The sequence below is a fragment of the Pseudoliparis swirei genome, chromosome 19 (genome assembly GCF_029220125.1).
Source record: "Pseudoliparis swirei isolate HS2019 ecotype Mariana Trench chromosome 19, NWPU_hadal_v1, whole genome shotgun sequence".
Taxonomy (NCBI): domain Eukaryota; kingdom Metazoa; phylum Chordata; class Actinopteri; order Perciformes; family Liparidae; genus Pseudoliparis; species Pseudoliparis swirei.
The window spans coordinates 18,161,034-18,176,153 of record NC_079406.1 but is presented as its reverse complement, the minus strand read 5'-3'; the positions used below and the strand labels follow the sequence as shown (position 1 = coordinate 18,176,153).

The 15,120-nt window shown below is 42.0% G+C and overlaps 1 protein-coding gene across 1 annotated transcript in view; it reads left to right on the top strand.

The window, feature by feature from the left end:
* The window catches only part of kdrl (kinase insert domain receptor like), a 42,873-nt gene that overhangs the window by 5,766 nt on the left and 21,987 nt on the right, over positions 1-15,120 (top strand). Inside the window, exons 2-15 of the mRNA XM_056439230.1 lie at positions 871-961; positions 2,665-2,882; positions 4,141-4,268; positions 5,392-5,551; positions 5,655-5,791; positions 5,890-6,061; positions 6,261-6,387; positions 6,517-6,686; positions 7,871-8,027; positions 9,924-10,038; positions 12,389-12,497; positions 13,617-13,901; positions 13,999-14,145; positions 14,889-15,017. Coding sequence (XP_056295205.1) covers positions 871-961; positions 2,665-2,882; positions 4,141-4,268; positions 5,392-5,551; positions 5,655-5,791; positions 5,890-6,061; positions 6,261-6,387; positions 6,517-6,686; positions 7,871-8,027; positions 9,924-10,038; positions 12,389-12,497; positions 13,617-13,901; positions 13,999-14,145; positions 14,889-15,017 — 2,145 coding nt within the window. The remainder of the gene's footprint in view (positions 1-870; positions 962-2,664; positions 2,883-4,140; positions 4,269-5,391; positions 5,552-5,654; positions 5,792-5,889; positions 6,062-6,260; positions 6,388-6,516; positions 6,687-7,870; positions 8,028-9,923; positions 10,039-12,388; positions 12,498-13,616; positions 13,902-13,998; positions 14,146-14,888; positions 15,018-15,120) is intronic.

Below are 15,120 nucleotides of genomic sequence, written 5' to 3'. Positions count from 1 at the left end.
AGCAGCTGTTTTGAATAACACACAAATATACTAGCAGTAGCAGCGTGTGTGTTTCAGTGTTTTTCTGTGTAAATGCAGGTGTACTTGTGAATATGTGGGGTTTTTAATGTGTGTGTGCATATACATGTATCCATCGTGTGTCAGCATGTCAGTAAGCTGTTGTGTAACTCCATTGTCTTTCATGATTCTGGCTACAAATAAAGGTTTCCCTGAAGACTTAATACACTTGTTTTCTGACCATAATGACAAGCTGTTCAGGGAATCAGTGAAAAGAAGGAAATCACATCTGGGACTGTAACAGCTCCTGGACAGCAGTGAGAATCAGTGTTTCCAGTGTTGATAACTGTTGATAGGGACCTCTCAACAGTTACAGCTGGCTACAGACATCCTTTGATTCAAACATCTCGACCTCTGCTTTCCCCCGTGACAATGTCATACAGTAATAGCACTTAGAGTGCGAGGTTGATGGTCAATGAAAAAAGTGCTTGTTCCTAAAAGAGAGGAAAGGAGGTAAAGTAGTTATTTCGAGGAAATGCATGAAAACACACTAAACAAGGTCTAACATGCTCCTGGTATCGTCCCCTCCCTCCCTCTATTCCACCTTTCTTTTTTACTGCTCATCCCAGACCAGTATTCATCATACAACTCGACCTCCCAGCACCGGAAACACCCTCATTGTTCTCACAGCGGCCCATCACTTGCATGAGAGGCAGGAGCATGTCGGCACAAAGTGAACCCACATGCACAGCGCTGAAGGGATTCATGGGGGATTTCCTCCAAAGTGTTCAGTTGTTGAGTGTGAGAGACTTTGAATGAGCAGATTTAAAGACCTTTCTCACTAATTGTGGTCTATGTGTGTTTGTTCAACAGGATATTTGGAGACAGAGCACTCGCCTAAGATTCTGCCCTCTGACAATCCTCTCATTCGACCCAAGGACGATTCGTTGAACCTAATATGCAGGTATGCAACACACCTGTTTGGGTCAATGCCAAGTAAAGCAAAATGACATTTAAATACAAACCTTACATTCAGTTTAAATTTAATCTGATCAATGTCATATTTAGCTAATATCATTTAATAATCGCAGATTAAGCTACCCAACAATATATGCGATATTAGAATGAGCTCGACCTCAACCAGCTGCAACAATAACATGCTCCTTACATGTCAATACATTAGTAAGAGAAATCTGATCCGATTTTATGTCATGGTAAAAAAAAAAAATTTTATTTTTATGTTTTTTACTTTAAAGTTACTGTGTGGAGCTTTGAACTTGTTATGAAATAGTCTCCATTTAATACTGGGGACTCTATATGACCTACATAAGTAAACAAGAACATCAGCAGGAAGGAGTTTACTTTAAGTTATTCTTATTACTTGTCATCGGTACCATGATATTGGATTCCGTGCAAAATCAGAAGAAATCATGCAGGTCCACCAGAAACTCCTTCAGCTCTGACTCCAGCTGGGCATCCAGCAGCAACCAGCCCAGATCTGCCTTCGCTGCCACCTTCAACCTGCAGTTAAATGATCTGGCGAGGGGGAGAGAGCTCAGCGGCTGGCAGCAGCGTCTCCTCCTCCTAGAAGCCAAGCTTTGCTTTGCTTCTCTTTCGATATCCCACTGAGAGCCAACACCATGATGCTGGAGACCTAGGTCGTATTGCTGGGCCCACTGTAGTGAGGCACGGGAGAACCAGAACCAGGACTGTGCGGGGTAGACTGTCAGTAAAATGGGAGGTTTTCTTAAAGGGCACCGGTGCTCGGAAACAACACCACAACACGCAGATTTAAGCACATCTTGTTTGTTACTTTTACTTACCGTAACCTAATATTTTCAATGAGAGACTTTTACTTGTATTTGGGGTATTTATTCAATAGCTTAAAGTAAACGGCACATGCCTGGGCCTCAGGACACTTTCAGACTACAAAGATGCTGGGTCAAGCCTTGACAGGAACAAGTGGTGGACCACATTTATCAGCCTGTTGCAATTTCCTTTAGGGATGGTGGGACCAAAGTGTGCTGCCTTCACATTTGTTAAGAATTTAGAGAGCCTTGCTTCATTTTGTAGGCCCGCAAGGAATGTTCAGGAACTCGTGTCTAATGTAATGCTTCCCTAGAAGGCCGTATGCTATGAGGCCTGGCCCATACCGTACCGTCTTGTTTTCTGTCACTGGACGAGAGCTGGAGGTTGCTTGACCCAAAATTCTGCAGGCAAAGGCAATGGTATGCAAGACATGCTTGATGTTCCCCTGGGATCTCTTTATTGAGAGTTTGAAAATGGATGCTGTGTGGAAAGAATGTCAGCTGAGCACATCGTTCAGAAGAAGCATGTTCCCATGTGAAAGTTGAAGTAACTGGATGACTTGAGATTAACTCAAAATAAACTGAAAATGAACTTCAAGTCAGAAAGTTCCAAGGGGTGAACAGCTGCTGCGTCCATTAAAAGCTTGTGAGTTGCCAGCTATGACACTTTTTTTCTCGAATTGAATCAGAATTTTGTATCCAATTCTTTTTTTCTAGAGAACAGATCAAATTAGAAAGAAAAATCACATATTTGATAATACATATTGTTTTAAATGTTCTACACACAGTTCTACACAAAGTAGCCTCAGTCATCAAACGATGTGTTCATCTAATATTGTCCCTCTCTGTCTTCTGTCAGAGGTCATGGGCTGCTGCACTGGACACTTGGTGATCCCAGTCGATCGAACTCATCAGAGGGCGTGAAGGTGGAGCAGTGTGATTCCCGACATCACTCTCACTCACACTGCAGCAAACTGACAGTATTAAGCTTAATTGTCAATGACACAGGAAGCTACAGCTGTAAATACTCCAAGAATGCTTTGGAACACATCAGCTCCATCTACATCTACGTCACAGGTGAGACCTGCAAAGTGCTTTGACCACTTCAGATATCTGTGTTTTTTATCAAATGCAGTAAATGAACCAGTGGGAATATGAGAACATAAAAGAAACATGTGCAGCCTCTGATAGATTTATGATACTGACAGTGAAGAATGTACGTCATTTTTTAGAATAAGAAAAAGTGAACCTATAAACTAAATCCCAGATGAGAGGGCTTTTTCTTTTATTGAGTTGTTTTTCCTTTCTCTAAGATTTAAGATTTGTTTTTATGAAAGTCAAGAATCCTGGTTTTTACAGGGTGATTGTCATCTGCTGACGCCATAGGCAGCCAAACAGTGGCTCATAATGGACATATTACGATAAATAATGATTAATCTAATATTTCCCGCAAGATACAAGAGTAAAAAAAAGAAGTAAGCCACAAAATATGAATAAATAGAGAGAGAGACAGAGAGGGGAGGTGGTTTCTTTGCTACCATGGTCTCTTCTTGAGGTGGAAGGGTGCGTGTGATTACACGGGAAGTCTTAGTCATTTCCTGCTCCAGCTACTGTTGTCAGAAGTCTCCGCTAAAGGGTCACATGGCACCAGTTACAGTTACAGATTCGGGATTGTGCTAGTTCACATAAGGAGAGACGATTTTTAGTGTCAACTCAACCTTAGCCCATATTAGCTAAATGTGAGTGCTTTTTGACATGTATTATAATACATATAAACACATTAACTAAAGATAAAATCATAAGATATTGGTCTAAGGGATGTGAAATAGCTGTGGACAATGGCTGAACTACATGCTGGATGCACTTTGGTCCCTCCCTGTGAATGTGGTTCCCAGGCCGTGTTTAGTCCAACGCTTTCTTTTCAAAGCCCTTCAACTGTTTATTACATAATTTTCCATGCTTACTTTTCAAATAATGGTTCCTTTATCACACCACTACTGCTTGACCTCACACCAATTGCAAACTATTTGTGTGGTCATAAAATTTCCCACAGCGGCCGTGTGATGCCTGGCTGCCCAGTAGGAACACACCACTAGCCTGATTACTCACATTACTCTGCTGCCTTATTCGGTTAGAATAACTGATCCGAGATATGTTCTCTGTGTTGGATGCCCTGGCATTACACTGATTCAATTACACACTTAAACTCAGCTCTAGCGTTCAGAACAGCTGGTTATCCCAAAAGACAAAATGGAAGTGGCCACATCTGCTTTGAAATGTGATTTCTGTATTTTGCATTTCACTTAATTTGAGGTTTTTTTTTTAAATCTTTCAGATCCCGAGCAACCATTTGTGGAGCCCCATCATCAGACATATAAAATCTTGGGCATCTACAGACATGAGACCAGCCTGGTGGTTCCCTGCCGGACGTCCTCTCCTGATGCTGTTGTTACACTCACAGGGGTAAGTTTTCTCAAAGACAAGCACTTTACACCTTCTGCTCATGATTGGGCTGGATATAGTATTATAGTACATGGATTTAGAAGTAAATCACACAGTACATCATCTCAGAAAGCCAGATTGCTATTAATACCACAGCAGGGTATCCTTATCGTATCCTTGCCGTCTTTGGCACACTGTGCTTCAGGCATCTTGCTGGTTCTCACACCCTTGTTGTGTTAAATCACTTGAGCAGAAAGAAACAGACCAGGGACAGTGTCTTGTCTGAGACAGTGTCTCAGGGGCAATGTTGTTTGTCCTTCTGTCTGCTTCCTGTAGGAGCAGGAAGGTGTTCCAAGAGTGTTTTTCTCAAAATAGACCCCCCCCCACCAGACTAAATTTAGCCCCCCTTCTCTTACAAACATCAGGAAATCCAGTCGAGTAAAAAGAGTACACACTGTGTGCAGTCAGAGGAAACAACAGGCAATGTATCATGATTGGGACATTTGATAGAAGAAAGCAGCTAAAGTTGTCGGTGGAGGAGCGCTCCCTCAGTGATGTGGTTTCACTGGGATTTGTATCTTTCTTTTGTAAGAACCTGGTTGTGGTCACCAGACAGAATGAAAACCGTCTTGACAAAGTTACCATGCCAACCAGAAAGTGTGCACTTCTTGCCACTGACATATAATGATTATATGACACTTGCTGCCGTGGACAGACACATCTGACTCAGAGGACACAGATCGTGGTTGTGTGACCTTCCTGCTGTATGTAAATCTATGGCACTCCTCCTTTCTGCTCCTTTTCCTTCCTTCCCTTCCTTTGCCTCCTCTCCCAGTCTAACTTCTGTCCTGAGAACAAACAGCAGCAGGCACGTACATCCTTTTTCCAAGTCAACACTGTTTTGTGCTCCATTGCATAAATGATTACAAAGGTTACACTCCACAAAACAATAAAAACTAATTAGATCTTCACTCTAACAGACGTCTGCCCCCAGCTGAGGCCAGTCGAGCACAAGTTACATGTTGAATGAAGTTGAGCTCATTACACTTCAGTCTGTCTGGCTCAGTGTTCTTTAACGAACATCACAAATGTAAACTTATATATAGGCTACAGACAAACCTCTGCTATTTTCTCTTGATTGCAGCACCAACCTTTACCAGAGAAGGTCATTAAGGAAATGGTCTGGGATCCGAAGGTTGGATTCAAGATTCCTTACGATCCCAACACTGAGTATAGCATGCTCACCTGTAAAACCATTGTCAACGGTCATGAGTTCAAGTCAATGTACATCCCTATAAGAACGAGTGAGTGTGTGTCTTTCTAGCCTTCTTGCACAATGAAAATATAAATGTGTGTTGATTTCTTGAGCATTTCACAGTCTTCTTATATTTGACACCATTTTTGCAGCTCTTGTTCTTAATAACGTGAAGATCAGCCCAGAGCGTGTCAGAGTGTTGGTTGGAGACACCCTCGTGCTCAACTGTACGGGTGAGACAACCTACGGTGGAAGAATCAACTTCACATGGGATTTTCCAAAGAAGAGTGTAAGTCAAGGATTTACTTTAGACATCGTAGTGCTATGTGTCAAAGGCACCCTCGCAGGTTGTAGCAGTAGAGTTTAGAGTTCGTCTTTTGTCTTCAGGAAAATCAACACTATACGAAGAAGACACCAGTCCGCCCTGCTCAGGTTCTTGTGATGAGCAAGGCTTTAATTTTGCCGAACATTACCATGGAGGATAAGGGGGTGTACCGCTGCAACGCTGAGATTGAACCCACGAAACACAAGAACATCTCAGCAAGAGTCCTTGTCTTTGGTGATTATGCTTTGGATTCATTAAAAATCAGCTGAGAACTTCCATGCGCTACGAAGTGTATTACAAAGCATAACAAAAAAAAACTGTCACACACAGTTCAACTTCTAAATAATGATCACTGTGGTGATTCTACAATGATATGATGGTAACTTTGCTTTTTAAAGGATTCTAATGTCAGTCATTCATCCTTTTGTTCCAGAGCATCCATTTCTCAATGTCTCCTATAAGCATGATCGGCCTAGTAAGGTGACTGTTAAAGAAGGTAAAAAGAAGCTTGTGTTTGACCCCAAGGTCAACGCTCTGCCATCACCCGACATGGTAGCATGGTAAGTAATTACAGTTACAGTCCCAATAGAAACTGACGTTTATGTAGTGAGTGAACGAACACTTTGTTAAGTCAACTTTTCATTCACTTCTTTCATTGACTCTTACCTTTCAATGCTTCTAATTTGTAGGTATAAGGATGGGGTCCCTATCAACAATAATTCCACCTGTTACAAGATGTCTGGTTACAACTTGATCATCATTGATGTGCAGCAGAAGCATGCTGGGGTCTTCACCATAAGCCTGGGCAACCAAGTGAGAGGCTTGTACAGGAATCTGAGCTACACCCTGGTAGTCAACGGTAAGCTGTTGCCATAAACCTGATAATGACGGCTGATCCTAAGGAAATGAAGCGGTGCCTCGGCTGCCCCAGCACTGGAGCTGCTTTCAGTGCGGTTCACTGGACGGCAGGTAGCAACTCCAGTATGAGAGGAATTTGGGGGCTTGTTGATTCCAGGGCTGGATTGACGTAGCAGGAGCAGCTGTTGTTGATTATTGGGGCTCTTTTGGGGGTGCTTGGCGCAGTGTGTAAATGGCCCGGGCTCTATTCTGCACGCAGATTCCAGCCGCTCCAGACCCCCCTCTTCCCCAGCATTCATTTGCATCCTGACCATGTGTATATACAGTGCAGCTCATATAAAAAACATGTTTCATACAATATGTATACAGCTTGAGGAAAACAAGGACTGAGCATGTAATTGATGGTTTTAACTGAATACTCCTGATAACAATAGAGGTTATAAATATTTTAGCATGTGGAAACTTGGATGAAATCTGTCTACTCTAGAGAACAGAGAAGTGTGCCTCAGCTACTTCAAGTTTATCAAATCTATATTCATTTTATTCTTTAAAAATAAACATCCCAATAGTTTGCCAAAAAGTGTCAAACCAGCCCCCTGCGGCTTGTTTAAACTTTTTTTATTATCCTTAACTTTCCTGCTTCACAACACTTGGAATGACAAAAGAAAACAAACAGGGAAAAGAGATTCCTGTTATCAATTAGGGAACTATTTCATCAGTTTTTCAGCGCTGTCAGTGCTCCAGATTAAGAATGTGTCCTACGTGATGGAGTGTGCGTGGTGCGATGCAGGTTTAGTGGTTTGCCTCGCTATGTCACTGTGTAGCCTGACTATGTCAGCTCTTCCACATGGAAAGAATGGCTAAGTGATGTGCACCGGCACAAGGATCTCCGTCTGTTGTTGATGGTTGATACACTGATGGGCATGGGCCACTGTGGGGTCACTCTTTGACCTACAGCCCCGGGCTATCCAATCATCCTGTCATTCTTCTTCTACACAAGGTTCATTGCTATCCATCATAACTGTCGGCCCTTATTATAAAGACATTATGAGATTCCACAGTGGGCTGGGGTGGCGGATGCTTGATCTAACCTGTTGTCGCTCTCTCTTTATCTCGCTCTCCCTGTGTTTTTGTGTTTGTGTGTAGGTGTACTTATGTGTGTTCATGTGCACTTCTCTCTCACAGTGAAACCAACTATTTCTGAGGCAGAGCTTGCCACAGTGGACGTGCAGCCCTACATGTTAGGCACACAGCATCAGCTAACCTGCACTGCTTATGGGATACCCTTACCAAGCATCACTTGGTTCTGGCAACCGTGTCACTCAGACCCTGCGTTTATAGAGTGAGTCCGCATCTTGCTATATTCACAAAAATGTAAATGTTTAAACTTGATTTTCTGTAAACTTCCTCCAATCTTAAAGAATTAAAAACACATCAAAAGGAAAGATTCCCATGATGTCTATAAATACCCAACATATCAGATTCAAAATGGATTACATGCCACTAGCTACCACATAGTGCTCCTCCTGTATTGAGTGTGGTGTTTTACTCAATTACAGGTATACTGTAGGTTGAGATTTAGCTTGCAGTTTACAGTATATTAATTCAGTGATTCACTATTAACCACTGAAGTTGATCTTGCTCCAGAAAACACAGTTTGTATGTTTATTATCTGTACGGCTGAACAAAGATGGTACATCATGTAACTGTGTCTACTGCTGTAAATATATTGCACAACATTTGCACAAATTGCACAGCTGTGTTGGAGGACATCAACTTAAGTATCACCACATGCTGGAGTTGTATTCACAAATGCACAGGAAAACAGCATCACTTAACGTGTAGGGTCCAGACCCACCAGACCAGCCCGGGTCAAACAGATCTACATTGACTGAATTGCCCAGAATACGACACATTAATCAAAGAAACCAGCCCTCCGGAGCTGCCCTCTCGCTTGTGGTCAGTGGCTGTATCGGCTGAAGGAGAAACTCAGGGGAGATGTAATCTCAGATTCCCAGAGCTGTTAAACACCCAAACAGAACTGAGAACAGAGTGTATGAGTGACCGTGCATGCATACCGGCCTGGTAGTGAACCCACAAACAAAATGAACATTCCCAGAGATCCTGGTTTTTCAATGGCAGCAGGAGACCTGCGAGACGTAAGATCAGGAAAACAATGGGTCATTAGCCTTGGGTTATCAGGCCGAAACACCATTACCAAAAACAACATTATGGACCACTGCACAAGAAAGAGACACCACTATGTTGCATACTCAATGGTGTTAATCCACCAGTGTCTGTATTGTTTGAGTTATTAAATGATCTCTAAAGCCCACTTGTACTTGGCAGATTTATGATAAATTAGAGCTGATTGTTAAGGCAAAGCCACTCTTTCTGCCTGGCCCTAAAGATAATCAGGTCTGGCACTATGAACAGTGGCATGCAGCTAATGAGACAAAGGAACACAGCCTGGTGGGAGGCCAATTGTGCAAAATGTTTGTTTTGTCCAGCCCTGACCCTGTAAAGTACCTGTCAATGTAAATCCAGCGTGTAGCCCATCAAGATCATATCTCATCTAAATCTTTGGGAGTTTGGAGGGTGACACGCAGAGAGTGGGGAGAGTTTAGAGGTGAGGGAATCTTACGATGTTGGATGTGGAATGAGGCTGATAGTGGAGGGGGCAGAAATATGGGGGTGTCTTTACCACCAGGTTGAGAAGTTATCAGCTGAAGTTATCAGCCGTCCCCGCCAAGGTCTTAGGATCAACCTTATCTCCTCTGTCCAGAACATGTGTGGGGGGGGAGTTCCTGTACGAGGTGACGCATAGCACACCCTTCCTGTCGCTGTTGCTGTTTCCTCCTCTGCCTCTCCTCTCATCAGGCTGATTGTTCCCCACCACGGGCGGTGAAGGGTTTGGGGGTGGTGGTCAAATTAATGCTTTCTCTTGGTTTTTATAACCGAGACAACCTGAACCCAGCCCACATCAGTCTCAGTGGCCTTTTAAACTATCCTCAGCTTTTCAAATCCGGGTTATTAAAGTAGGATAGCACAATGTACTTTATAATCGTGTGATGTCTGCAGGATATGTATGAACGTAACATCAGAATTGCCAGTGTAAACAAAATGAGTCTTTTTTTCTTCTGTGTTGTATTGTTTAAGGTCTGATACATCTGCATTTGTCTCTTTATATATGGACTGCATGACTAGATCGTCTTATAACATTTGTTATGTCCTGCAGTTGCATTGATTATACCAAGACACTCCTGGTCAACATTGATGACAGGAGAAATTACTCCCACAACTGGATCAAGAGCATAAATGTTAAGCCTCAGCTGGTTAAAGGAAAAAACAAGGTATGTGGTACAACTTTATTTGTAGTGTTGCACAACGTTAAATAGGGTTGACAAATATCAGTGACCAACTCAACAGTAAGATTTTTATGAGAATTGGATCAAGAAGATGTCTCAAGATCAAGAGAATAGCACAAAAGCTGGGTCAGATTCAAGTAGAAAGCTCTTGTAAAAGGGCTTGAAAGTATTTTTTTTGACGGATGTATCTGTGACCAAAACCCATGAAAAAAAGTCTTGTTTTCATTTTTGCTCTTAAGAAGTCTTGATTTATTCTTAGAATAAACAACCCAAAAATATGTGAAAAATCTCTTTTTTTCACATGGATGATGTGTTGCATCTGAAGGAAGATGCTAGACTGATAAATAATGTACATTGACAACATAAATGTAAAATACTTGGATAACTAACTGCTTTTGTTTTCCTACCCATGATAAGCAAAATCAAAGTGTTCCTGTACTTTGAAAGGGTGAACCCATAACTTATAGACACAGTTCATTTTCCTCTAATGGAATGACATACACCTCCATTTCCCAGTGTTTTGATATGAAAAAGGTCTGTAAATGAAGCAGCTGCAGCTTCATCCTGGGCCTTGGCAAAGAAACATCTTTTATTCTGACATCAGTTCATCTTTTCTGCTGTTTAGACTCTTGGAGCCTTGTAAACAGTTCAAAAGCTATATGGCTTAAGCCCTGCGTGTGCCAAGAGCTTTAAACAGACTTTTATAGATTCTACCTTCCACCATTATCTGTGAAGATTGTTACTACACACACTGAAAAACAGCTGGAACTGTGCTTTTGTTATGTAAGCATGTTCTGCTGTAATTTAATCATTAAAACAGTGCATTTAAGCAGATAGAAATAGTCTGCCACACCATTACATTAGCACACTTAGTTGTTATACACCTCACTCATTTTCACTCAGGTGTGAATGTGGGTTCATCATCAGCTTTTCTTAGAAAACCTCAAACACATGTTTTTGAGCAAACCTAAAGATAATATGGAAACTAGACGAATGTCCTGTGGGAGCCGTTGACTAAAACTGTTCACCCCAAACATAATTAAGAACAGGCCTCCTGTTCCTCGCAAGTGCCTGTCTATAGGATTAGGTTAAAGAAACCCATTACAGGATGGGCCAAGTAATATATTTGTTGTTGTAAAGGTATGTGATATATTCTGGTTCATATCTAAGTGGTTTATTGTATCCTACTCTCAACATGAAACACAATTCTATAATAATTGTTAATTTTGCAATCTTTATAGAGCATCCGTTCTGATATGCCTCTGACATGAAGAGGGAGGCACCCCTTATTTACAAGTGCTTGTGCCTAAAACGCTAGTGCTTTATGAGGTTTAGGACTAAGGGTTAATGATAACAAGCAGAAGTTTAAAAGAACAGGGATTTGTTGGAAGTAAATTCCTCTATGTCACCCCACATAAATAGTTTTGGCCTGTGAAGAAGAACGTAGTCAGGGCCGGGCCTTTCAGTGCCTCCCCTGAAGGCCCAGTAGAGAGCGAGACTGGCCCGGGTCAGAATAACAGGAAAATACCGGGGGGCACAGAGGTCACAGTGCGTCTGGTCAGGTCACCTCTAAGGGACTGTGCACAATTGTTTAAATGACTGTTTGAGCTTGGGTTACATCATGGTGAGTGATAGCCGTAACATAATACCATAAGGCCACTCACTGTCACTGTTTTAACAAGTGTCGGAGCAGCATGAATTGCACAATATGATATAATTTTTAAGCACGTATTCTGTTACTGCCTGAGTGTTTGTATCGTGACCATTAGTACAGGGACGCTGGCATTGTTTCAAGGCTACAGCTGTGTGTCTTGAGAGTCAGAACAATAGACAATACACCCACATCATTCATTCTCTTTGATGTAGCTAACTGGCCCCGAAAAACAGATGTCACCTTGAACACTAAACAGAGCCCCAAGCAGTCTGGCCCTCACCCAAGTATCACTTATTATTTTGTCTATTTAAGCCATTAAAAGGTTGCACTGGTGCAATGATAAAATTGAGTATGGCGTTAGAAGTGCTTTCCAGGAAATTGAAGATGAGCCCCAGTGCTAGATCTGTAGTGCAGGTCTAAAGGTTTGAAACTCCAGATGTACCCTTTCATTATTTGTTACGCTCTGTAGAGTATAAAACAAATCCCGCTCTGGACCTTTTACCTGCCTGTTAACAGCGACCCGCTGCTCTGATGGTGATTGAACATCAAGGATAAGTCACACTGAAAGTGAAAATCAAAGCGGAATTCTGAATTGTGATATTAAGCGTTTGTCGTTTATCTCAACATGTTTTGTTTCTGTTTGTAACAATCAGTAATAATCGCCCCATTTAACCCAATTAGACTGTGAGCACCTTGGCTATAGGAGAGGCTACCGTGTCAGGAAAGTACTCATGTATGGCCCAGAATGAAGACGGCAACAGCATGATGACTATACCTTTCTACGTTGATGGTAAGTGGGTCACCAGAATTTGAGAGAAATATTTCAAACTGAACTGCTCAGCTGAAAGAACAATAATTGCAAAGTGCACTATACTGGGCACTGGATTATTTCAAAAGATCTACACGTACAGTACACGCTATAAAGTATTGCAGGAACAGCGAAGGAATGTGCAGATAGCATTGTGCAATAAAGAGACCAGAGGGGGGCATTAATTGAAACCATCTTCCACTGTAGCTGAGCGGCTTCAGGATGGAAAAGAGGCAAACGTGTCCTGAGCCATATGGAGTGCTATAATAGCACGCTTTTAAAAATAACTATGAATAACTGCATTCCTGCTCCGGTGCCAGCAGTTCATTCCTCTTTCTCTGTTCGCCTTCTGCTCTGAGAATTATCTTTTTGAATGTGCATCTGTGCATTTACAAATGTTCCCAACATAAATGTCTATTAAGACAGTCATGTAGTAATCGTGGTGATGAGTTGTCACCGCATACAAGCACAGTTAACTTTGCAATAAAGTGAATCACAACTCTTGAAAAGCTGAGGGCATCACATCTCCTGAGGGGTGACAGATTTATTTTGGAGAGGGATGTATGCTCCCATTCTCGAAGGGATGCCAAGTGCCGAAAACGTGTCTCTCAGAGTGAGAGAATTCCCAAGAGGAATTCAGAGGTGAGGAAGACGAAGAAAGAGGGAGAATACTGCAAAACAAGAGGACACAAATGTAATAACAGCTGCCTTATTTTACGGAACACAGAATGCTTTCCAGCAATCTGAATAAACAAGCTCAGTCTGGTTCCCCTGGGGCCCAGACTCCGCTTCTCTCCAATCGCATGAGTGCAGTCCAGCAGTAACGTGCTTCCAATTAACAGTGATGAAACAGGAAATAACTGCATATGTGACATTCCTGGCATTGTAACAAGCAGCTTTGTGTCCAAAAAATAATAATATTGTCCAACACAGGATCTTAGGCCAGCAGGATACGTGTATCTGTTCATGTAAAACAAATGACCAGGACCCCTTTTAATGGTCTTTATTCATAATTAGTATCTGTTGTTGACCCCATCTGATCATTGACTGTATCTGGAACTGAGGATGATTTAAGATCCTTAAAAACTGTTGTCACACTAGATCACCCAGAGGAAATCACCATTGAACCTCGGGCAGCCATCGAGGGGGATGACGTCAATCTGACCTGTTGGGCAGCCCGCTACCTTTACAAAGACCTACACTGGTTGGATTCCAGGAATCAAACGATCACTTCCAACGTGTCCAGTCTCCATATCAGCACCTACTCCATTTCTCTTTCTCTCCATCTGCATAACGTGTCCCAAATCAGCACATCAGGTTACAAGTGCCAAGCATACAAGCTCCACAAGAAGGTTGAACTCAAGACCGCTGCACTTGTTGTGGATGGTGAGTTCGAGGAGGATATGAGAAACTGATCAAGACAATAATAGAGAAATATCAGCTTTAATTACAACTTTTTTTCATGTTTTGTTTTTTTGTGCAGTGAGAAAAAGACCCTGGCTGAGGCAAAATCTGACAAATCAAGATGTGAACAGTAGCAGCACCCTGATGCTGGCCTGCTTTGCTCTGGGAGTTCCTCGTCCGTACATCATGTGGTATAAAAATGGTGTTCAGGTGGAGGAAGGACCAGGTAACTATCTGCAATGATTATTATATGATATGATGCAATTTTATAATATTGGTGATCAGCTGCTGCCGAACTGGATGAAGAGCTGAAAGGGAAATACTATTTTTTTTAATTAACAAGATTGTATCAGCAGGTGAAACTGTCGGCTTTGAAAGCCGCTGACAGTTTCTCAATGAGTCAAAGACCAGGCCAGCTTTTACATTTTTACATTTCAGGGCATATTTGCTCGAGGCACAAGTAAACAACTTTTCTGATTCAGATTGCGGATGATGCCATTTATGAAGTTGAATTTATCTTTTCAAAACCCTAAAGTTCCTATCTATGTATACTGAAAACATTTGTGCGGTTAAGCTGCACTTGCGATTGCAATCTTTTATATAATTACATCCTGTTGGTAAAGTAAAGGTTGCATTCAGTTGTATTTAGGTAGTCATATTTGCATTTAGACTTCAAATACTGTGAGAAGATAAGTATGCTAAATTCTTTTATGTAATTGCATAACCAGAGCTCCCACATAAAAAAATATTTCTGGCTCATGGTGTATAAAACATCCTGAGCAGAAATTAAATTATTCTGCATCAACACAACCTCAGCTGCTCCGACCCCAAGTTGTGTACGCTCGAGCGCCTGAAGATCCACTGTAGCGTTCCATCTGCCGGCCTGCACCTGCACAAAAGATTGAGTCACAAATGTTAAATGTCACACCTTTTCAACTTTATCATTTTGACAGAGATTGTGTGTTGCAGGTATCACTCTGGAAGAGGAGGGTGTTCTGACCATCGAGAGGGTGAAGAAAGATGATGAGGGTCTCTACGAGTGTATAGCCAGCAATGTTGAGGGTATTGCAAAAACCAGTGCTGTTGTTACTGTGTTTGGTAAGTCACTCAGACACCTCGAAATATTAACTAACGAACCATCAAGACAGATCCGACACTCACTAACAACTTGCTGCATTGTCAGTGGAGTGTTGCGTGCTAC